The sequence below is a fragment of the Garra rufa genome, chromosome 13, assembly GCF_049309525.1.
Source record: "Garra rufa chromosome 13, GarRuf1.0, whole genome shotgun sequence".
NCBI lineage: Eukaryota > Metazoa > Chordata > Actinopteri > Cypriniformes > Cyprinidae > Garra > Garra rufa.
The window spans coordinates 39,092,526-39,116,926 of record NC_133373.1 but is presented as its reverse complement, the minus strand read 5'-3'; the positions used below and the strand labels follow the sequence as shown (position 1 = coordinate 39,116,926).

The 24,401-nt window shown below is 38.2% G+C and overlaps 2 protein-coding genes across 2 annotated transcripts; both read right to left on the bottom strand.

Moving 5' to 3' along the window:
• Window positions 1–218: 218 nt before the first annotated feature.
• On the bottom strand, window positions 219–7,384 carry LOC141348513 (bromo adjacent homology domain-containing 1 protein). The gene is made up of 7 exons (XM_073852803.1): window positions 7,039–7,384; window positions 5,881–6,978; window positions 4,495–4,835; window positions 4,262–4,421; window positions 1,583–1,662; window positions 526–617; window positions 219–447 (listed from the first exon to the last, which is right to left on the bottom strand). Exons 1-7 carry the CDS (start codon window positions 7,382–7,384, stop codon window positions 261–263), a joined length of 2,304 nt encoding a protein of 767 aa, XP_073708904.1. The 3' UTR covers window positions 219–260.
• An 8,892-nt stretch (window positions 7,385–16,276) lies between these two features.
• On the bottom strand, window positions 16,277–17,209 carry ora6 (olfactory receptor class A related 6). Its single transcript, XM_073852802.1, has one exon. The coding sequence runs from the start codon at window positions 17,207–17,209 to the stop codon at window positions 16,277–16,279; it is 933 nt and encodes a 310-aa protein (XP_073708903.1).
• Window positions 17,210–24,401: the final 7,192 nt, after the last annotated feature.

Here is a 24,401-nt window from a genome sequence, read left to right as displayed (position 1 = left end):
CCTTCATCCGTTCGTCCATCATCCCTCAGCAGTGTGACAGTCCAGTGTACATGACAGGGAATAGAAACACCAAACCTTCAGCGAGCTGATGAGCAGAGTGAGGTTTGAATGAGTCTCTGAAGGAGAATGAAGGAGGCAGATTAACCAGAGACAGATGAAGCAGCTCGGTCTGGTCGTGTTCTCCACCCTTCCGTCGTCACCCGCAACGGCCCTGAATGCTGACGGGAGCCGACCGTGTGAGCGCCGCCAGACTCAGAGCGTCACTGCGGGTTCTTGAGGATGCGGCCGTAGCGGAAGTCGTAGACGTGTCTGCACAGGTACACTAGCTGCGGGTCCACGCCGTCGGGCACCAGGCGGTGGGAGGGGACGGCGCTGTCGGAGGGGCGGGGCACCGGCGGGGCGTGGTCGGACACGCCCTCCGAGCGGCGCTTCACCAAGGCACAAAATCTGCAACGTCACACGCGATCATGAGACACGGGCACGAGGAACACATCAGAGACACGGCACACCGGACGCAGCGCTTACCTACAGTACTGTGCTAACGGCAGGACGTAGCATCGCTCCTCGATACAGGCCACGCTGTTCTCATCCTGATGACGGGAGGCGAAGATCTCATTCTGAAAGAACACGTTATTATTTGAGAAATATCACCAGGGATGACGCAGTGCTGTGGCTTGTTTGCAATGTGATGTTAGGGTAAAAGCACTCACTAATTCACTGCAGGTGTTGGGGGTAACTAAGTGCACAATTAGGCCCCGTTCACACTTGGGGTCTTTTTGACAAGAAAAGTTGACAGGTGCGCTTTTTTAGTTACAAAAAAATCTGGAAGCGTTGCAGCAGGGGGCGTCTTTTGTTGCTATAACAACAGCTGCAACAGTAGCCTATGTGTGCTGCAGAAATGTCAATGAAAGAGGAAGCTGGCTCTTTTTTCTTTTTTTGCCTTTTATTTGATAGGACAGTATTTAGACAGGAAGCAAAGTGGGAGAGAGAGAGGGAGGGCAGGATTGGGAAAGGTCTGCGAGCCGGGACTTGAAAAAGAGACGCCCGAAGCGCAACGGCTGTACTCTACATATCAATATGTGGCTCAAGAAGCTAGCAATGCTGCACGTCGGTTTTGGAAGTTAACGGGGAGGCGAACCTGGTTCACAACAATAAAATAAAAGTCTATATAATGGCATCTTTTTCCATTTTTTCTTGTTATGAAAACGACAGGTCTAGCTACTCGCTTGTCATTGGTCAGCTGTCAAAAAAGCGCTTGCCGTAGGGCGTTTTCTTCAGAAAAGTTCAACTTTTTTCAACTTGAAAAGACGCTCTGAGCCGCAGAAAAAGACGCCGGTGGTGGCGTTTAAAAAAAGGGCTCAGGACTTTTTTGAAAACACAGTTTACTCCATAGGATTATAATGTAAAACAGACGCTGGCAGTTTGAAAACAGACGCCAAGTGTGAACACGCCCTTAGTTACCTTTTTTAAGGAGTAATGCAATAGTGTAACGCATTACTTTTAAAAGTAGCTTTGCCTAAGGCTGCAGGACTGACTGTGTTCAGGTCACTGACCCTGTCTGAGAGTTACATCAGCGGCTCACCTCACAGTGCATGCTGGGATCTCTGCCGCTCTGCGTGTGCTCAGGTCGATAGTACCAAAACAGACTCATCATCAGCTCTCCTGAAACAAAACAGATCAGATCAGATCAGATCAGGTCACACACATATGATGAATGAATTGAGGATGCTTCAGCTCATTTAATTGGGAATAGTTGAAACTGAACAAGCAGCAAAATATTATTTGAGTGACGGCTCACAATAGAAGCCGGGTGTTCATTAATATCTTCACTGCAGTTCTTCAGTTACTCTGCTTGATGATTAACCTACTGTTGGTGTTTGTGTAAATGCACACAAGTGAGATCTTCATGCTGCTTATCCATTGTTTATGAGTGAATCCTGAGCTGTTTTGTGGCTTATAGTAACTCCTGTGTTCATTTGCAGCTCAGCTGTCTTGAACCGGAATACACAGTGCAAGCAGAGCTAGACAAGATGAGCATTTGAGGTTAAAAAGCATATAAATTCTTTTTTTTTTTTTTTAGAAAATAACCAGTTGTTTCCCTAGATAAGACCCTTCTTCTTCAGCTGGGATCGTTTAGAGTCCTTTGAAGCTGCATTTAAACTGCATTTTGGAAGTTCAAACTCAGGGCACCATAGAAGTCCACTATATGGAGAACACTCCTGAAATGTGTTCCTCAAAAAACATAATTTCTTTACGACTGAAGAAAGAAAAACATGAACATCTTGGATGATAAGGGGGTGACTACATTATCTCTACATTTTTGTTCTGAAAGTGAACTACTTCTTTAAAGGGTTAGTTCGCCTCATTTTGTTTCAAACCCATAAGACCTTCATTCGTTTTTTGGACACAAATTAAAAAATCCAAAAGCTCTCTAACACTCCATAAACAGCGAGGGTCTTTCGACATTCAAGGCCCAAAAAGGTACCAAGATACAACAAAATAGTTCATGTTTTGTAATTTTATGAAGCTACGAGAATACTTTTGTGCAAAAAAGAAAACAAAAATAACAGCTTTATTCAACAATTCATCTCCTCTGCATCACCCTAATACACAGTGCAAGCAGAGCTAGACAAGATGAGCATTTGAGGTTAAAAAGCATATAAATTCTTTTTTCTTTTTTTTTTAGAAAATAACCAGTTGTTTCCCTAGATAAGACCCTTCTTCTTCAGCTGGGATCGTTTGGAGTCCTTTGAAGCTGCATTTAAACTGCATTTTGGAAGTTCAAACTCAGGGCACCATAGAAGTAGCCTAGAATCTAGACGCGCCCCTAGCGGCAGCAAATTACATTTGCTTCCAAGGGCAGTCTAGTTACTCTCCGTTCGCTTGAGATTTCTAAAAATCTAAAATCGACCGGGCCAATCACGAGTCGGTGGGCGGGTTTAACATGATGACGACTGACGTGCGACCATAAGTTCCGTCAGACATTCTCTGGTTCCGTGAGAGAGAGAGTGATGGCTGCTGCTAGCGTACAACTTTCTTTCGAATCGGCTTTGGCCGCCACTCTGAAAGACTTGAAGGTAAGCTTTTCTCTGAGAAAAGAACAAGAAACTGCACTGAGGTCATTCTTACAAAAGAAGGATGTATTTGGAGTTTTGCCAACCGGATACGGCAAAAGTTTGATCTACCAGCTAGCTCCGCTGTTGGGAACACGCATGGTACTCCGACTACGTCACCTTTGTTGCTCTGATTGGTTGTAGCGCTAGCCTATTGCGTGGAGAGGGAGTTTGAAAGACAACCGTTTATCCCACCCCTCCAGTTGAGCCCTGTCTATGGAGAGTGCCCAGACCCTACATTTATGTGGGTCTGGCTCATCAGGCTACCATAGAAGTCCACTATATGGAGAACACTCCTGAAATGTGCTCCTCAGAAAACATAATTTCTTTACGACTGAAGAAAGAAAGACATGAACATCTTGGATGACAAGGGAGTGACTACATTATCTCTACATTTTTGTTCTGAAAGTGAACTACTTCTTTAAAGGGTTAGTTCGCCTTATTTTGTTTCAAACCCATAAGACCTTCATTCGTTTTTTGGACACAAATTAAAAAATCCAAAAGCTCTCTAACACTCCATAAACAGCGAGGGTCCTTCGACATTCAAGGCCCAAAAAGGTACCAAGATACAACAAAATAGTTCATGTTTTGTAATTTTATGAAGCTACAAGAATACTTTTGTGCAAAAAAGAAAACAAAAATAACAGCTTTATTCAACAATTCATCTCCTCTGCATCACCCTAGCGCCATTCTGGAGAGTATAATGACGCATACGTGCTCTCCTCTAAACGCAAACAAAGTGCGGTGCTCGATTTTATCGATGGGCCTTGAACATGGAAGGACCCTTGCGGACTATGGAGGGTTAGCGAGCTCTTGGATTTCATCAGAAATATCTTCATTTGTGTTCTGAACATGAACGAAGGTCTTAGAGGTTTGGAACAACATGAGGGAGAGTCATTTTCATTTTCCTACATTTCACAACATTATTGGATGCTTTAGTGATAGCATATACATAACATCAAGACATGATGGAACTGGTGAATTTTTTTGAACCCTTTTATGTTGGAATGAATTGGACTTCACATCACTAGTCGTGAGACGTCTGACAGTCTGCAGTTTTTATCCTCAGCACACAATGAAAAACACTCCACATTTGTCTATGCACATGATTTGTAAAGTAATAAATGGTAATTCTTCATCTTTTTCACCTGTTCTGGGGTCTTCCCACAGCGCTGAGATCTTGGCCACATACGGCAGGGATTTCTTGCGGGGTCCGGATCGTAAGAGCACCGTGTCTCGTACCCGGATCACCTCTCCGTCCCGCTCCACTCCTTCATAACACTGACGGAGAACCGTCTCGTCATCGCCCTGCGAAAGCACAGCCGTCACATCAGCTGCGGATCTGAACAATGATCCACAGCACAGTCCTTCAATCACTCACCGCTATAAACACCTCCTTCTCCGTCGGGACTCCGACTGGACTCCATCCGTTGGTAGCGTGCCGCCGGCTCCCCTTCTTCTGATGTTTGGCACTCGCTGGACTCGCCGTCGGCTGTTTGCGGGACGATCTGCTGTGGCCCATAGTGAGAGAGCCGTTGGATGGCTTGGTGTTTTGAGGGCATTCTTTGCCCACCTTAAGCCGGACTTCTGCCTGCCTGCGGTCCGACAGCGTGGACAGAAGACTAGGGACGACCGGGGAGGACGGGTTCACTCGGGGCACGCTGGGACATCCAGAGTGAGGCAGAGCCGGGGGAACGAGGAGCATCCGACTGTGCTCCTCTTCTACAACAGCACAATCAAAGTTTAAAGCGTTAAAGGAGAAGTTCACTTCCAGAACAAATATGTACAGATAATGTACAGATGTTCATGTCTTTCTTTCTTCAGTCGTAAAGAAATTGTTTTCTGAGGAGCACATTTCAGGAGTGTTCTCCATATAGTGGACTTCTATGGTGCCCTGAGTTTGAACTTCCAAAATGCAGTTTAAATGCAGCTTCAAAGGACTCTAAATGATCCCAGCCGAGGAAGAAGAGTCTTATCTAGTGAGGCGATTGGTTATTTTCTATAATACAAATAAAAAACTCTCATCTCCCATCGTTTTCTCCTCCAACTCCAAAATCATCCTACATCGCTGTTTTACCCATTTTGTGAAGGGCATTAGATCTTCTCTGCACGTTCACTTTGTAAACACTGGGTCAGTACTTCTGCAGCGATGGAGGACGATTTTGAAGTTGGAGGAGAAAAAGGGATGGGAGTTTTTTTTCATACCCTGTGAACTGTAGTACACAGAGTACGCATGCGCATCGCAGAGCTAGACAAGATGAGCATTTGAGGTTAAAATGTATATAAATTGTACTTTTTTTTTTTTTTTTTTTTAGAAAATAACAAATTGTTTGACTAGATAAGACTCTTCTTCCTCAGCTGGGATCGTTTAGAGTCTTTGAAGCTGCATTTAAACTGCATTTTGGAAGTTCAAACTCAGGGCACCATAGAAGTCCACTATATGGAGAACACTCCTGAAATGTGTTCCTCAAAAAACTATTTCTTTACGACTGAAGAAAGAAAGAAACATCTTGGATGATGGGGTGAGTATATTATCTGTAAATTTTTGCTTTGGAAGTGAACTGCTTCTTCAATATAAATCACGTCTTAGTTTTAAGACAATTTGGTTCATGCAATTTTCCGGAACTTTTTAGAGTTACTATTACACCTCTAATGATAGCTTACATAGACTGTGTAAATGCTGCTGCAGAACTAGAAATATTTCAAGCGTCATTAGTAATGTTATACTAGTAATATCGTGCAACAATGCCATCAGAGTCATCCTCACCTGTTTTGATTGGACGGCTGCAGCTGGAGCAGTTGCCGGAGTACGAGCACGTCCTGCTGGAGACCGGCTGCACGGTGCCAAAGGCGTATCCGCCGACCCGACACGCCTCGCGGTAGCAGGGCGACCCGACCGTCCCGCAGAAGGCGGTGTGAGGGATACCTGAGGAGGCCAGCAGCTTGGAGCCGGAGAGGCCGCGAGGGCAGAAGGGGCTGTGCGTGCAGGGCAGCGGCGGAGCGCTCAGACTCGCCGTCCCGGGATGAGCGATGTGGACGTAGTAGCTGGAGTAGCAGGGATCCGCACACAGGCAGGGATGAGCGCTGAGCGTCAGGGCCGGATGAGCCTGAACCAGGCACTCGTGTTTGACCGACGTCACCGGGTGCTCCTCGTTCTCGGCGTACGCCTTCTGGCCGAGGAAGAGCGCCAGTCGGTGGCAGTACTCCACCGAACCCTCCGGCGGACAGCAGCAGTACGGACTCAGCTCTGCTTCCACCTGCTCCTCCTTCACCAGCTTCACGGGACGATATCCCAGCATGCTGTGGTATCCCGGTTTAGTCAAGCGGTGGCTGTCTGGTGTCTGTCTCGACTCAAAGCTCCTGCTTTTGCACACTTCGCAGCCACCTTCCGGATCCGGCTGCGTCCAGCTGTGCTTCTTGGACTTCTGCGCTTTGGGTTTGCAGCGGACCGCGTGTTTCCCTGACGCGCAGACGCTCTTGTTGTCCGTTTTGATCCTCTGCTTGTTTGCGTTGGTGGAGCTGGTGAGCTTCAGCAGAGCGGCGGCGTTGAGTCCGGCCAAGCGTCTGGGAGCGGGAGCGTACAAACTCGCTTCGGCCTCATCCGTCTTATCCTTCTTCATCCGCTTGGGACTTTGGCACGTCTCGGACTTCTCGGCTCTTTTCGAGCAGGTCTTTGTTTGTTCTGTAGCGGACGAACCGTCGCCTTGTTTCTTGGCGAGTTTGGCACCTGACGGTCCTTCGGGTCTCTCGAGCAGCAGACTGTTGAGCGCCTCGGCGTTGAGCGAGGCTAGTCTACGTTTGCGTGGCTCCTGAGCTGAAGGGTTATCGACGGTAGCCTCTGGTTTGGTTTTGAGGCTTTTATCTGCTTTCGTGCAAGGTTTTGGTATCTTTTTGTGCCCTGGAACTCTGTTGGGATCCACCTCACACATCTTGGTCTCATCATCTAGGCGAGTGAGCAGAACGTGACAACTCAAGGCCTCGCTGTCTGAAGTGACGCCCCTTCCTCGCAGAGGGTAGAGCTTCGGTTGGACATTGGACTTTCCTTTCTTGGTCTTAGTTCCATGCATTTTTGTTGCATGTTTTGCCAAACACTGACTCTGCTGACCGCTGGTCTTGACTTTCTTCGCCATGTCTTTCTTGGCCTTGCTCTCTCGGAATGAATGCGCAGGCCAGGCTCCGCCCACAGTTTCACCATGTGACCAGCCCTCTATGTGGTCCCGCCCCTCGCCATGATACTGGCTGAGGGAAGCTTTTCTTCGAGCATGGGTCATCACATGCTTCCTGGGAAGACCTACAGGATAAACAAGATCTCACATTAACATTAAAACACTTGTGAACAAGAGAGGAATCAATGCTTTTAGTACGAACAGGGTTGTTGCAGGTTCAAAGAAAGTAAATGTAAGACTTTTAAGACCCTGGAAAGAACACTTAAGGAAAACTTGAATGGAACTCAACATAGTCTCTAAATAAATGTCTTGGATTGCTAACCCTTCAAAGTTATAAAGTAATATTGATAGCTAGAATACCTCTTGCTCTCTACCACTTAATATGTGACCCTGGACCACACAACCAGTCACAAGGACTGAAAGCTGAATAAATAAGTGTTCATATATGCGGTATTGTTAGGATAGGACAACATTTGGCCGAAATATAACTATTTGAAAATCTGGAATCTAAGGGTGCAAAAACAAATCTAAATGTTGAGAAAATCACCTTTAAAGTTGTCCAAATTAAGTTCATAGCAATGCATATTACTAATCATAAACTAAGTTTTGATATATTTACAGTAGGAAATTTACACTGTAGTTAAATTACTTAATATCCTAATGATTTTTGGCATAAAAGAAAAATCATTTTGACCCACACAATGTTTTTTTGGCAATTGCTCCAAATATACCTGTGCTCCAGTGTCACCTAGGGTTACCTTTGGATCAAACTACAAAATAAGTGTTGTTCTTCTAATATCTCTGTACAGTATATAAATAAAGATACACTGGAGATTTACTGGAGATGCAATATGAAGATATGAAGTCTTGTCTTGTGAGAAACAGATCAAATATTAAGCGAGTTTATGATTAAAACAAGTACAAATATCTGCCGAAGGGCTCAGAAAAATAAACTTAATATTTGATACATTTCTCTGTAATTTAAGGATGTTTAGATATTTGTACTCGAAAACAAGACTGAAATACTAAAGATATTAAAGTTTTGCAGTGCACAATGTCATGAATTTAAGACATTCTGCTCTGATTTAAGACCTTTTTACCTCGTTTTCTGTGGACTATGTGTGCAATGTATCTTCACATTATATTACTGCAGCTGTTTGTGCTTCAATAATGTCTCACAGCACTAACACTAAAGGAACAGCTCACCCTGAACAATAATGTATATTCTGTCTTCGTACACAGACTCTCATATCATTCCAAACTTGTTTACTATTGTTTTCCTCAGTGGAAACACAAAATGAGAAAGTGAAATTTGATAGCACAGAAACTATTGGAAGAGAACTGATCTGGGCTGGACGATGACATCGCTGCATTAACAATGAACTGACTTTAACTGGAAATTGACTGTTTACTTTCGTCCTCTTTTAAGAGCTCGACTTGACTATATGTGACACTTTATGCATGCAGGTAGACCTTGAATAAGAGCTTTAGCAGAGGGGAAGATCTTCAGTGATATCTGACTTTCTGTCTGTTCATCACATTAAGCATCGCAAGACTTCAGAAGACTTGAGATATACAAGTCCTCCTGGAAAGTTTGTATTTGCTGTACAAGTTGGAAAGTCATAATTACGATGTCAGGGGCGTTCAAGTCATTTTAGTCGGAGCAGGATGGCAATGCACCATTTCTACAAAAATCTGCTATATTTTTAAACTCTACTAATACCAAATGTGCATGAGATGTGTTTAGTCTTTATGTTTTTATTCAATTTATGAAGGTTCTGTAAATCGAATTGTAACACATTCTATTGTAACTGTACAATAAAATGGAATTTTGCACATGCAGCTACGGTTAGTTTAATAGTGAAATAATAAATACGTGACCCTGGAGTACAAAACCAGTCTTAAGTAGCATGGATATATTTGCAGCACTAGCCAAAAATACATTGTATGGGTTCTTTTATGCCAAAAATCATTAGGATATAAAGTAAAGATCATGTTATATGATGATATTTTGTAAATTTCCTATTGTAAATATAGCAAAACTTAATTTTTGATTAGTAAAATGCATTGCTAAGAACTTCATTTAGACAACTTTAAAGGCAATTTTCTCAATATTTAGATTTTTTGCACCCTCAGATTGCAGATTTTCAAATAGTTGCATCTCAGCCAAATATTGTCCTATCCTAACAAACCATACATCAATTGAAGGCTTATTTACCCTTACGACCCTTACAACTAGTTTTCTGGTCCAGGCTCACATTTGTATAATGCTTTTCACAATACACAATGATTTCAAAGCAGCTTTACATAAAATGCATGTTTCTATGTTGGTATTAATAAGAACGAAACGCAAAGTTCAAAATCTCCCCAGTTGTAATTAAGAAGTAATTAATGTGTTCATGTCTGCTTAACTTTTTGTTTTAACACATAAATAGAGCACAAGTCATCTAAACGACTGTTGTGATGTTTTGTAAGATTCTTTCTGAGGTTTATCAGTGTCTTCTCTCATTCGCTTCAGACATGTGTTTGTACGATAATCACAGATGCTGAATTTGCAAACAAACACTAGTATACTCTCACTATTTCTGTCATTTGTTTCTATGGCAGTAGCATAATTCTCAGAATTCAGCAGGAAAATAAATTCGTGTAGATGTCTTAAAGCATGAAACTACAAAACTGCGTCCTTGAAAAACTCATGTAGGGTTCGAACCACTTGAACTGACCTGCAGAAACACTGATGTGATCAGAAACATTAAGAAATGTCGAGCAGTGAGAAAGTTGATGTGTTTCTGGTGTTCTGCAGGTGAGCGCGAGCGGAGGGGATTTAAAGTTCGACGCAAACCTGCCGTGAGTTCCGTGACGTCACGCCGCGTATTAGTTCGTGACGTTTCGCGGTGTTTGTTGTTTATTAGCGTCGTGCGCGGGCCTGACGTCATCCTACAGCACAAATAACGCCCTTCTTCTTCAACAATAACAAAAACAACATCGCTGGCATTAAAACACGAGCTCCGCTGCGCGTGATATCAAGTTTTGGCTCGCGTCATCGCGACGCAATTAAAGCGCCCTTGATTTGCGTGCGAAGATCAAACGCGTTCTCGCAGTGCGGGGCGCGCGATTAAACGCGAGAGACGCGCGGGTCCTCGGCGCTGCGTGTTTATCCCCGTGCCGCGCGCGAACACTCACCAGTAAACGCACGGAGCGTCGAGGTTCCGCGGGGTGTTTGTTCGGAGCTGCTCGTCTGCTGCTGCTGCTGCTGTTTCTCTTCCTGCTTCTGCGCTCAACTTCATGCGAACCAATAACACTCACACATGCTGATCCTCCTCATCCAATCGGAAATCACGCTCATCGCCATTAGAATATGCCTCATATTCGGTGTCCAAGGGTCAATTATTGGCAGGATGAGCTCGCCTTAGGACTCAAGCACACTTTGGACATACATGATAAAAACATCTGTGACGAGCAGCACATATGAACACCTCAAACACACAAATATAATACTGCTCTGTCTGTCTGAAGTATTCAGGTATTTATAAATATGTCAATGTCACTGCAATAAATAACAGCAGAAAAGTTGAACATGTTGCTACTTCCCATGTGGAAATATAATTTATATGACATATATTGCCCTATCTCAGGAGTAATATTGCAATATATTTACTTAAAAGGCTGTATATAATTGTCAGGTATGGTTATAATCTGGGTAGATGTTCATAACATCTGTATAATCATTATAAGTCATAATATATAATGTATAAATCATAAGGGTCACTTTTTTAAAATTAAGATTTATACAACTTCAAATAAGCTTTCCATTGACGTATGGTTTGTTAGAATACAACTAGAGTTGCAACTCGAACATCTGCCAACATGAGGGTGCAAAAATTCTAAATGGTGAGAAAATTGCCTTTAAAGTTGTCCAAATGAAGTTCTTAGCCATGCATATTACTAATCAAACATTAAGTTTCGATAAATTTACAATAGGAAATTTACAAAATATCTTAATGGAACATGACCTTTACTTAATATCCTTATGATTTTTGGCATAAAAGAAAAATAAACAATTTTGACCCATACCATGTGTTTTTGGCTATTGCTACAAATATACCCATGCTATATATACTCAGGGTCACATAGAATTTTTCACTATGATATATGTACCAACCACATATACCAACAATATACATTTAGATATGCAACTTTAGAAAAAAACAAACACAGAAGTCAGTTTGTTTATATAGTATTATATTATATATTAAATAGTGTGTTATTTCTACATTTTTGTAAACACGTGTTTATCTAATTATTTACTGATACATATCAACCAGTTTTAGGATGGGTATGATGTCATGCACATCATATATGTGACCCTGGACCACAAAACCAGTCTTAAGTCGCTGGGGTATATTTGTAGCAATAGCCAAAAATACATTGTATGGGTCAAAATTATTGATTTTTCTTTTATGCTAAAAATCATTAGGAAATTAAGTAAAGATCATGTTCCATGAAGATTTTTTGTAAAATTCCTACTATAAATATATCAAAATGTAATTTTTGATTAGTAATATGCATTGTTAAGAACTTAATTTGGACAACTTTAAAGATGATTTTCTCAGTATTTTGATTTTTTTGCATCCTCAGATTACAGATTTTCCAATAGATGTATCTCGGCCAAATATTGTCCTATCCTAACAAACCAGACATCAATAGAAAGCTTATTTATTGAGCTTCCATATGATGTATACATCTCAGTTTTGTAAAATTTAACCTTATGACTGGTTTTGTGGTCCAGGGTCACATATATGTATTTATCTATTTAACATACATTCCTATGGGTTAGATATATGTTGTCTTAATATATGAAATTATTCCAATAGGTTTCATAGAGATTATGTTTTTACATAATATATTAATATTTACATAATATACATATATTACATTTGTGTATGGGTTGTATTGGCAGGTGTACTACAGTATGAATAATAGTGTTGGCTTTCGGCAAATATCTGATGTTTCTCATCTGTGTCTGCTGAATGAGTTTAGTGTGTATCTTCTGGAAGGTTTTGGGTTTCTTACAGTCTCCAATGAAAAGTCATTTTCTGGTCTCTGTGTGATTTGTATGGACACACACAGCTAACAGGGAATGTTCTCAGAACGTTCTGGCAAGGTTCTCTCAAAGTTATGAACAAATGTCGTGTTAATAGAATGTTTGTTTAAAGTTATCTGGTCTTTAGTAATGCACTAAAATGCATTCATACATTGTTTGTGAAACATTTTCTGAAATGTTTAGTTGGACACTTGTCTAATTGTTTCAGAGCATTCAAAGAACAGACTCAGAGTAATGTTTCCATCATTTTTGCAAAATGCTAAAATGTTCATATAGCCAAGGAGAACGTTTCTAAAATCTTTAACAATCATGGAACAGTTACCAAAGTGTTCTTAGAGTGTGTTTTTGTCAGCTGGGCAGTGATCGCTGGTGGATGTTAAACATTAAAGGCACAATTGTCTGTAAAGCTGCTTTGACACCAAGCGGACAGTGAGGCTTCATAAAAACAACGAGAGCCCTACGTTCCTCAAGAATGGATAAAGCAGCCTGATGAAGCAACTCTTCCTATCGGTGTTAGGTTTGGTTGTGAAACTGGCTCAGATGATTGAGATGTGTCATATGTTGATAGTTTAAGGTCACACACATCTCCAGATTTGACTGTTAGAACAGAAAATCTATGCTCACACAAACACCCTGCTTTCACTTTCATCTGCACTAACAAACCTTCAAGACTAAAGCACACTTTGAGGATCAGCCAAAAATGTGTTTACATATGACCAACATTAACACAGAATGCTACACTGTAAAAAGTCTTCACCAGATTCAACTTAAAAACCGAAGCTCAGCAGCTTTAAATCAATCAGCTTAAAACTACAAGTCATTTTAACGCATTGCAATCAAAATTAGTTGATTTAACTTGTGAGTTTAAATGACTTAAGTTGATTCTACAACATTTCAGGCAGCTGGTAAACTTATGTTTTTAAATTGAAACTGGTGAAAACTTTTTAGTGTACACTCTTAAAAATAAAGCTGCTTTAAAAGGTTGTTCTTCTTTAAAGAACCACCTCTTCCTTACCTTTTATAATCTGAAGAACCTTCTTTCGCCACAAAGAACCTTTTGTGACACAGAAAGGTTCTTTATGGAACCATTTAGACAAAAAGGGTTCTTCTATGGCATTGTGAAGCACTTTTATGTTTAAGAGTGTAGAAGAAGCCAAAGAACCTAGAGTTCTCCATCATCAGGTGCTCAATATGAACCTGTAGAGTTCATGCACTCACCCTCACGTCGCTCCTCAGTGAAACACAGACGCTCGTTCAGATTATTCAGGGTGGCTGTGAAACACGGAGATCCTCTAAACAGGAATAAAAACACATGTTCTGATTCAATATGACAGACACAAGGGAAAGTAAATATTGAGACAGGTTTCATTTTTATGAATTATTCTTTAATCGTGCCTCTGAAATATGAGTGATAATGCACCTCCTCGCAGTAAACGATGTCACTGAGTATCATGAGAATACAGCACACCACAAACACCTCATTATCCATCACAGAAATCAGTGCTTATTATCATTCTACAGAAACATCAGTACAGAGCAAAATCAGAACAAAATATTATATTGCATAATAATTCAGATATTTTGCAATGTGACAATTTTAGGCTGTATAAATGAACATGAATGCATCATAAACAATTAATGAAGAATAGTGCATGGCGACAAGTAAATTAAATGGATCTATTCAATCACCATATCAACCTAAACTCATTCATTTAAAGCAACAGAACTATTATTATAGGATAAATCAGGTAAAATTACTCTTTAAAGTGACAACTACAGGTTACCATGTACATTTACAGTGTGAATCAAGCATCTGGAGCATATTCATTGGATCGATGGGATGATAACAGGTCATAACATAATATACTGAACAATGACATTCAACAGCCACAAGATTTTAAAATGTTTTATCAAATACAGTACTTTGCATGAGGGTCAAAGACGTAAAGATGTCCATGTGAAAAGAAATTTACAAAAGTGATTTTATGCCATAGAAAGCACATTAAATGTATGTAAAGTGTCTACTTTCAAATATGTTTTTGGAGAATAAAATGTCATTTGGTTGAAATAATGTTACTTTGTCATTCAGTGTAACACAATATTTATGTCAAAATTCTAACAGCATGCTTATTTTGACTTGTACATATTAAATGGGTAACACTTTACAATAAGGTTCATTAGTTAAACATTAGTTAATGTATTAACTAACATGAACTAACCATGAACAATACATTTATTACTGTATTTACTAATCTTTATTAGCATTAGTTAACGGAAATACAGTTGTTCATTGTTTGTTCATGTTAGTTCACACTGCATTAACTAATGTTAACAAAATTTTAATAATGTATTAGTAAATGATGAAGTTAACATTAACAAAGATTAATAAATGCTGTATAAGTGCAGTTCATTATTAGTTCATGTTAACTAATGTGGTTAATTAATGTTAACTAATGAACCTTATTGTAAAGTGTTACCATTAAATGTATATAAAATAAGGGAGATTATTAAAATTTATTGTGTTTAAAATTGGTACAAAAAATTCTTACTGACAAATGGACAAAACCTGGGATAGTGGCACATTTTAAAACTAATTAGTATTTGGGGTGAAAGTAATTAGTCTTTTAATATGTCATAAATTGATTTTTGTTGTAAATATGTCTGACGAGATTCTTACACTCAATGACTTTTTACTGGGTGTCTTCTGTAAATGAGGGAAAATGTATGATATTTATTTTTTGTTCAGAAAACCCAAAACAAAAATGGAATTAAATTAAACAGAACACTTTTTAATATATTATTGGAAAAATATCTACAGTTTAAAGCAGTATTACACTTTTTGTTTTTATGCTTAAACTCTTATGTTTATATGTAACTGGACATATGGGTTATTCTATTCTACTAAAACCATACAAACACATTTTTAATTTTTGAATTAAAAAAACATTAACTAAAATAAAATATTTTTATTTTACTTAAGCTAGTTTACAAATCAACATCTAATTTTCATTCATTACCTTAATGCCCTAAACTAAAATGAAAACATTACAAAATATTAACAAAAACTATAATAGTATTTCAAGACTAAAATAACAAGAATACAATAAAATGTATTGCTTAAATTAAAGAATTTTAATTTGGATATTTTATATTCAACTAATACCTGAAAGTAAAATATTGTATTTTTTAGAACTTTTTTTAGAATACCTAAAATAAAAACATTTCAAAATATTAACAAAAAATACAATAGTATTTCAATGTGACTAAAATGACAAAAATACAATAAAATGTATTATTTAAATTGAAGAATTTCAATTGAGATATTTTATAATCAACTTATATGTAAAAGTAAAATATTGTATTATATTAATATTCTTTAGAACATTCTTTAGAATACCTTGATGCACTAAAATAGCTAAAACTAAAACTAAAATAAAAATAAAAATATTAACAAAAATATAATAGTATAGTAGACTAAAATAACAAAAAATACAATAAAATGTATTGTTTAAATTAGACAATTTTAATTTGGATACTTTATATTCAACTAATACCTAAAAGTAAAATATTATATTTTTAGAACACTCTTCAGAATACCTAAAATAAAAACATTTCAAAATATTAACAAAAATATAATAGTGTAGTAGACTAAAATAACAAAAAATTCAATGAAATGTATTATTTAAATTAAATATTTTACATTCAACTAATACCTAAAAATAAACTCTTTCATTTTTTAGAACATCAAAACATTAGTGCACTGAGTTGCAGCTTTATTTTAAACTTTTTCTTGTTGTCACAAATCAAAAAAAAAAAAAAAAATCTAATTTTTATACATAAACATAAAACAACAGTATAATCGAATATAAAAATAATATAACACAACTATGAATCTAAGTGAAGCTTATATTAGAACAAATGAAGCGCTTTACGTTGAACAGGTTGTTGCCTATTCCATAAACATACGGACTGATGGCGGTGTAAAACGTGGTGATCAAGAACTCCACCTCTGACCACAGCGGGAACGTTTGCGGGTCACACACCAGATGCAGGATCAGATAAAGGGTCCAGTTGACCTGGAACAGAGTCATGGCCGCCAGGATGGCCAGCGTGCCGCGCTGGAAAGCAGATTTCCTGGGCCGCTGTTGGGTCGTCGTCGTCGTCGCCACGCTCTGAGTCTGTCGCGCCCTCACCGTTTTCTGCTGAACGATTAAGATCCTGACGATCATGGAGCTGGTCACTGTCACTATAAGCAGCGGCAACAGGTTGCACACCAGAATGAAGGAGAACTTGTAAACGCGGTTGCGAGTCGGGCACCTGGTTAACGAGCACTGGAAGAAATCCACCGGACAGCCCGGAGACGACGAGTTCAGGTGACTCCAGTCCAGGTTCACCAGGAGCGTGGGCAAACCGAAGACAAGAGCCACCGCGCCGCAGAATACGGAGAGGAAAACGGCCGAACGCAGGCCGTCCATGAAGACCGGCAGGTTGACGCGGGTGTTGACGTCCCTCAGCTTCTGATAACGGTAGATGCTGATGAGAACCGTGAACAGGATGCTGCCGATCTCCCCGAAGATGGTGAGGAACTTCATTCCTCTGCAGGTCCAGATGCTCATGGTGTAAGTCGAACGCAAGAGCAAGATGTCGTAAATGTCCACCACCAGGATCTCCTCCAGATTCGCCGACGCCAGTCCCAGAAGAAAGATTTCGAAGGACTTCAGGCGAGTCATCTGAAGGATGGAGAGGATCAGGATCGTGTTTCCTACAATGCCCACCACGGAGATGAAGACCCTCAGAGCCAGAAGATCCAAGTACAAGCCCTCCATCGCTCCGCCGACGTCTTCTGCAGCAGGTCTCTTATTCCGAACCGGTCTGGAGACGTTTCTGCTCCGGCGGATCGCAGTATCTGTGATGTCACCGCATCCTGCTTAATTGGAGCTTAAGGAAAAGCTGGAGAAGCTGGAGATGTGGGAACGTTGTAATTGATGCCTTAGAGCTTTGGTGTCCTTCATTCGTGACGAGCTGGAGCTCAGGCTTAATTTCTCCACGGAGTTTGGCCTCACGTCTTCATCGCCGACTTGTTGACTGACAATGAATATCGGCTTCCGAGCGGAGCAGCGTTCATTATTTTTAATTGAAAACATTTAGCTGGTCGCACATTTGTGTGACAGGTGGAATAAACCCATTAGGAAAATCATCATATACGACATAATGCAAAGGTATACATTACTAGTCAAAAGTTTGGAATAATTAGGATATTTAAAACATTGCTTTAATAAAAGTAGTCTCTTCTGCTCACCAAGGCTGTGTTTGTTTGTTCAAAATACAGTAAAAAATATTAAATCTTATTATAACTTCAAACAGCTGTTTTCTATGTGAATATCTGTTAAACTGTAATTTATTTTCAGTGTCACATGATCCTTCAGAAATCATTCTAATATGCTGACTTGATGCTCAACAAACATTTCTAAATATTAGCAATGTTGAAAACAGATTTACTTATGATAAAAACATTCTTATTCACCAAAGATGCATTAAATTAATCAAAAGTGACAGTAGAGACGCACAAATGATTTCTATTTCAAATAAATGCTGTTCTTTTGAACTTTCTATTCGTCTGTAAATCCTAAAAAATACAATGCATTAGGGTTTCCACAAAACATTGAGCAGCACAACTGTTTTGAACATTGATAATAATCAGAAATGTTTCTTGAGCAGCAAATCAGTATATTAGAATGATTTCTGAAGGGTCATGTGACTCTGCAGAAAGATTAAAACATTTGAATTACTTAAAGTTTAGACTTAAGTGTTTTTCCAGTCATGCTTATGTTTATTTAGAATGATTCTAATCCCATCATATTTGACTTCAAACCACTGAAAAGCTGTTATTCTAGTTATCCAGCAATATTACCACCCGTATAGACTATTATTATTATTTACCACACTTTTTACTAAAATATTAAGTTATGAAAACTTAGTCACCGCTGTCATGAAATAAAGACATTACATTCAATGACAGGCAAATTTTGAACGATGCCATATTAATGTGTTATATATTTACAACGTATTATGATTTATCGGATTGTTAGTAATCTGCGTCGGTGAAAATCATCAGCTTGAGGTTTATTAATTATACCTTGATAATTAATAAAGTGCAAGTGAATAAACTATTCATAAAGAGCTGATGTTAGTCATTTGATTGACAGAAATCTTACCTGAGGAAGTCAACTTGAAGTTTATCGTCATACTGTTAACGATGTTTTAAATTGTTGATATCAAACTGATTTGTGTCATTTGATTAAAGTGAATGCATATTTTACAAACACAAACCAACTAACATCACAAAACATCACAGAATTCATCGAATCGATAGATAATGCTTATGTTTGACCACCGTTTTCCCTCCAACCGATGACGTCACTTCCTGGAAGACGATGCCGCGCTAAGGAAACGGATTTACTCAGGTAACGGGAGTTTAAATAATTTCGAGTAAAGAAAAGAACAAATGAATAAATAAATGAATAAATAAATGAATTATCCTTTAATATATTGTCAGGTATTATCGTAAAAGTTAAGGTGGCACCTCAAAAATAAACTCACGTAACATATCATGAGTAACTTTATCAGTAATGATAAAAGAAAACGAAGGAGATGTATATATTTAACTGTAGAAGACTATATAACTATTTAAACTGCCCAGGTTAGTTCTGATGAATTCGATGAGCAGTCGCTGAAATCAGGCGCGCGCTGAGTACGGGTCGCGTCAGTCATCGCTGCATTTCGGAACACCACGCCATTGGTCGAGCAGAAACAGCGCGAACAGGGAGCAGTTACGGTGAGTGACGTCACGTGGCCACAGAGCGCGGCTGATCAGTTGGTTTGGGAGGCATTTCGGTTAGGAAGCGCCGAATCCACCGACAAACATTGCAAACGCCTGAGAATAACTGAGACTCGATGCAGCACAGCTTCAGCAAGGTAAGTGATCAATAACTCGCTTCTGTATCGCGTCCGATGTTTCTGTTTTGAGCTGTTTCAAACACAGACGCGGTGAGTTTGTTGACTAGAAATCCTGCTGACAGAGTCCTGAGCCTCCATGAGCTCGACTGGATTCTAACTAGTACTAGTTAGCGACTAACCTATGGATCCATATCAGTTAGTGGTCACTCCTGTTTGCGTCTCATGGTTTAAAACACGCGCTTAATGAAGATCCTTTGTTGTTTTTGACTGGAACATACAGAAACTACAGCAGCGATCGCCATGTTCACTGTCTACAGACAAATATACAGTATTTCATCACTTATACGTGTCTGCAAATATGGATATTACGCCTTAGAAACATTACAGATATATTTTAAAGAAAAGCAGTGTATGTAGAACAAGTTATAATGTGTAGCTTAATGTGTTTGTGTAAACCTTGGTAAATATATAGTCGCTTGGTGAAGCATGTGATTTCTTTGATCTAAACAAAATTTTAACAATAACTGTTGCAGACAGGTTTCTGACCCTGAACACTCCTCCCGTCTGTCATTGGTCAGTCATAGAGATGGCCCCACCCCCAATCTCGCATTATTGGTTGAGTCAGAAGTTGATGTGTCGGTGACAGCTGCGTTTTTTATTTATTTAACGATTTAAATAAAAGTAAATGCAACTTTTTATCTCACCTTATTTCCAACCTTTCATTTTTAAAGTTGTTTTTTCACAGAATTCTCACAGTACGTCTCGCACTTGATTTTTGCTTCTGCCAATGAAAAATTTTTACTTTTTTTTTTTTTTAATTTTTACTTTTTTTTTCCCCCCCTCAGAATTCTGACTTATATATTTTGCAATTCTGAATTGCCATGAAAAAATTGCTAAAATGGATCAAGTTTGCTTTTTGGGAAAAACAAGGTTGTGTTTGCAAGCTACCGGATGGATACGGCGAACGCTTGAGGATAAATTAATAACTGGGTTTACAAGATCAGTGACATCTACTCTTGCGTTATTGAAAATATGAGTTATTGGGTTCAAATCAGAGTAGCTTTCATTATTTTTAATTGAAAACATCCAACTGCGTCATCTATTTTTATGACAGGGAGATAGAGCTGTGACTCCATCAGAAGTGCTGTTATTGTTATTCAGATAATATATGCAATAATATAAAAATGTTTGAGAATGCTTTTGGTTTTTATGCCAACATCTAATCATTTGGTGCATATTACTCCACATGAATGACCACAATCATGCTTCTATCTTCATATATAATGATTATCTGTCCACCCCAATGTATTAGTTTAGTTTTGATCAGAAACTGCAGATTTATCAAATAATTACTAAAAAAATTAATAGCATGTAGCACATTGAATTAAACACAACATTTTGAAGGATTTATACTAAAATAGTATTTTCTTGTTAAATGAATAAGAAAAAGTAAATGTGACTTTTTATCTCCTTATTTCCAAACTTTTCTTTTTACAGTTGTGATTTTCGATCTCATAAATCAGAATTTTTCACAGAATTCTCACAGTACGTCTTGCACTTGATTTTTGTTTCTGTCAATAAAAAAAAAAATGTTTTTTTTTTACAATTTAGTTTTTTTCCCCCTCAGATTTCTGACTTATATATTTTGCAATTCTGAACTGCCATGAAAAAAATTGCAAAAATGGATCAAGCGTGCTTTTTGGGAAAAACAAGGTTGTGTTTACAAGCTACCGGATGGATACGGCGAGCACTTGAGGATAAATTAATAACTGGGTTTACAAGATCAGTGACATCTACTCTTGAGAATATGAGTTATTAGGTTCCAAACAGAGTAGCTTTCATTAATTTTAATTAAAAACATCCAACTGCGAGAATGAACAGAGCTGTGACTCCATCGAAACTATAATTATTGTTATGAAAATCATTTTTACAAAGTTATACGCAAAAATATAAAAATGTTTGAAGATACTTTTGGTTTTATGCCACCCTCTAATCGTTTGGTGCATATTACTCCACATGAATGACCACAATCATGCTTCTATCTTCATATATAATGATTATCTGTCCATTCCAATGTATTAGTTTAGTTTTGATCAGAAACTGCTAGTTTCTTAAATAATTACTAATAAAGAAATGGCAAGTACCACATTGAATTAAACATAACATTTTGAAGGATTTATACTAAAATAGTATTTTCTTGTTAAAGGTGGTTCATTTTTTTTATTTACAACTTAAATCACGTTCTACAGTTAGATACTGTGGTTAAAACAGAGACAGAAACACATGCAATGGCAGTGATTGTGTCGTTGTAAAAGAATGACAATACTTTAGATGCTGGGCAAATCCAGCATTATAGATGTGACATATAAATGCTTAGATAACGCATGTGTTACTAATATACCAAACTATCTGTTTATATTTTAATAAACCTTTTAGGGCTGCAACTAACGATTATTTTAATAATCGATTAATCTGTCGATTATTTTTTCGATTAATCGATGAATCGGATAAAAAACCAAGGGATTTACAACCCTTTATTCAAAAACAGAACTAAAATCTTTAGACAGTGCACGAACATGTTGCTCCTTGAACTGTTATAATAATAATAATAAAATAAAAATGGACTAACACAAAAAACATACACATGTATGCTTTACATCTGCCAAATATATAGACTAAATAAACTAAAATTACTATCCGTCAAGACAGCGGCTTGCTGTGGTGTACATGCTGCATTTCCCATCAAGAAGCCTCTCAAATTAAATTCCTCAGTGCGCATTAAAAAAGTCATGTGACTTTGCACGCTGGAACGGGATAACTTGACTAACTTTCTGCTACATTCATTCTGCCATGGCGGTGTTTAGTGTCCTGCCATCAGCAGCGACCAGCTGGAAGAGTTCCGCATTCAAATGCACGCAAAACTGGCCTCAAAGCCCCAGCAAAAGTAATTACCATGAATGTGTCAAGGCAAAAATTAAGAAAATATTCGAATTACTTATTAATAAACTAGTATTTTCTGATTCAGTGTTGCAAAGATGAAATTGACGATCCTGCCATCTGCTCATTAATGCCTAATGCATCTTTATGGATTAGCTAATGAAAGAGTTTTGTTTTCGATTTTAATTATTTCGTTTTATAGTAAAATAATAATTTAAAGCTTTCTATAGATATTGTGTTTGTGAGGCAATTACCTGGGTTTCGGTTAATTATTGTGAAGCGCTCCTGTTTAAACCAAAGATATCAAGCGTATTCTGTTTGTTTTCTTTAAGAGCACATTTTGTTGATACTGTTAGTACACACAAACTAAGGTAGACCCTTTACAGTTCCGGCCCGGGTGGTAAATTACTCTTACCTTTATGAGCAAAAAAGAAATTCCACATTGCACTGGTGTCTCCATGCGCTGCAAAGCGCGCTTCTCTCCGCACAAACTTTGGATTTATATTGATTGAATGATTAAACTAATATTGTGATATGTTTTAAGTTTTTTATATCAATGGATTTTAATTTAAATCGCGATGAATTAAGCAGGCTTTTGATCTGTCTGCCGCTGTTTGCTAGGTATAGCCTAACTTTAAAAAACAAAAACTTGAATTTAACAATCAAAAAGTGTTCCAAATATATCTCTAAATTAACTTTATAAACTAAAGGAACGAAAATAAATGTAATCACTTTGCTATTAAAATCAGCAGCTGTGTAATGAGGAAGAGAAAGAGAAAAAAAGACAGTCGGACTGGAAATTCAGTCGCCAAAAATTGATGAGCTGTCGGACATTTTTACAAGGAATGTTTGTTTAATAACCTATATAATATTCTTAGGCTACTTTCTTAATTAAATATATTATTTCTTTGATTTATTTTAGCGTTTTTAGGCTGCTTGTTAGCTGACTGAAGTGTAGGCTATATATAAAAAAACAACGTGCCACCGTCACAGCCCTATTCAAAACTGAGACGATTTCACCTCAGCAGAGCTCCTCTTTCTCCTTACGGTTGTGGTATGTTTTCGACACATTATACAGACAGACAGTGTTACAAAAACTATAGAAGTAGTTTTCTCCATCTCCACTATCCAACGACCCGTACAGCAGCTGTTTTGCGATCGAGCATTGGCTGCTGTGAAAGTACGCTAGCCAAAGTAAGCTTAAATATCAAACATATTTGATATAAATCGGGGCAGCATATATATATATATATATAATGTAGAAACGGTGCTTTATGCTCAAATGTTCCAGTTTTGCGCATAAGTTAAATTCGCATTTTTGGATGGAAACACAGCTTATGAGGTGCCGAACTCTGCTGGCATCAGTGCGGGAGAGAGACCGAATGTGTCCACTCCGCTCTGCGCTCAATTTTTTTTAAATATATATAATAACAACCAAATGTCTCTGCGTCGCGCGACACAACGAATCGATTATGAAATTCGTTGCCAACGCTTTTAGTAATCGATTTTTATCGATTTTATCGATTCGTTGTTGCAGCCCTAAAACCTTTGTTAATAGTCTAAACATCAGAGAAATATCAGTCTATGCACAAGTTTTCTATGCAAAAAATTGGTTATGAGGAAAAAATGAAAATGATTTTGAGAGACTACAAAACTTAGTAGGATTTCTGCTGATTAAAATGCACAAACCAGACGCAATAATACCCGACAAATAGAGAAGCAAAGGTTCTTCACAGAACATATAAATGTTACTTTATTTTAATTTTGATTGGTCAATTTATGGGAAATATGTACGGTTATGGATGTGACAAGTCAGAGATAGCACTTACCAGACTGTGAAAAATCATGCACTAAAAAAAAATGCTTTAAAAACTTGGGTATTTAGATCACCAAATGTTGACATCAGTATAGTAATAAACTTTGGTTAAAAAAAACAACTTTATTTTTTCATGGTAAGGTTGACTTTTAGATGGAAACATAAATGAAGGACAAAAACAGAGAAATGTCAAAAATCAACCAAGCACAAACACAGTACAATAGAGTTTGTCTCATGATATGTATTCCCAGCATCATGAGGGTGTTTTATGGCGACCTCTGTCTGTTTGAGCTCACTGATGGCTGATT

Coding starts and splice junctions, on each gene's coding strand:
- LOC141348513 (XM_073852803.1), bottom strand. CDS start 7,384: ATGACCCATGCTCGAAGAAAAGCTTCCCTCAGCCAGTATCATGGCGAG. Junction 618..1,582: donor ATCCCAGCATGCACTGTGAG/GTGAGCCGCTGA, acceptor GTGTTCTTTCAG/AATGAGATCTTCGCCTCCCG. Junction 448..525: donor CCGTTAGCACAGTACTGTAG/GTAAGCGCTGCG, acceptor GTGACGTTGCAG/ATTTTGTGCCTTGGTGAAGC.
- ora6 (XM_073852802.1), bottom strand. CDS start 17,209: ATGGAGGGCTTGTACTTGGATCTTCTGGCTCTGAGGGTCTTCATCTCC.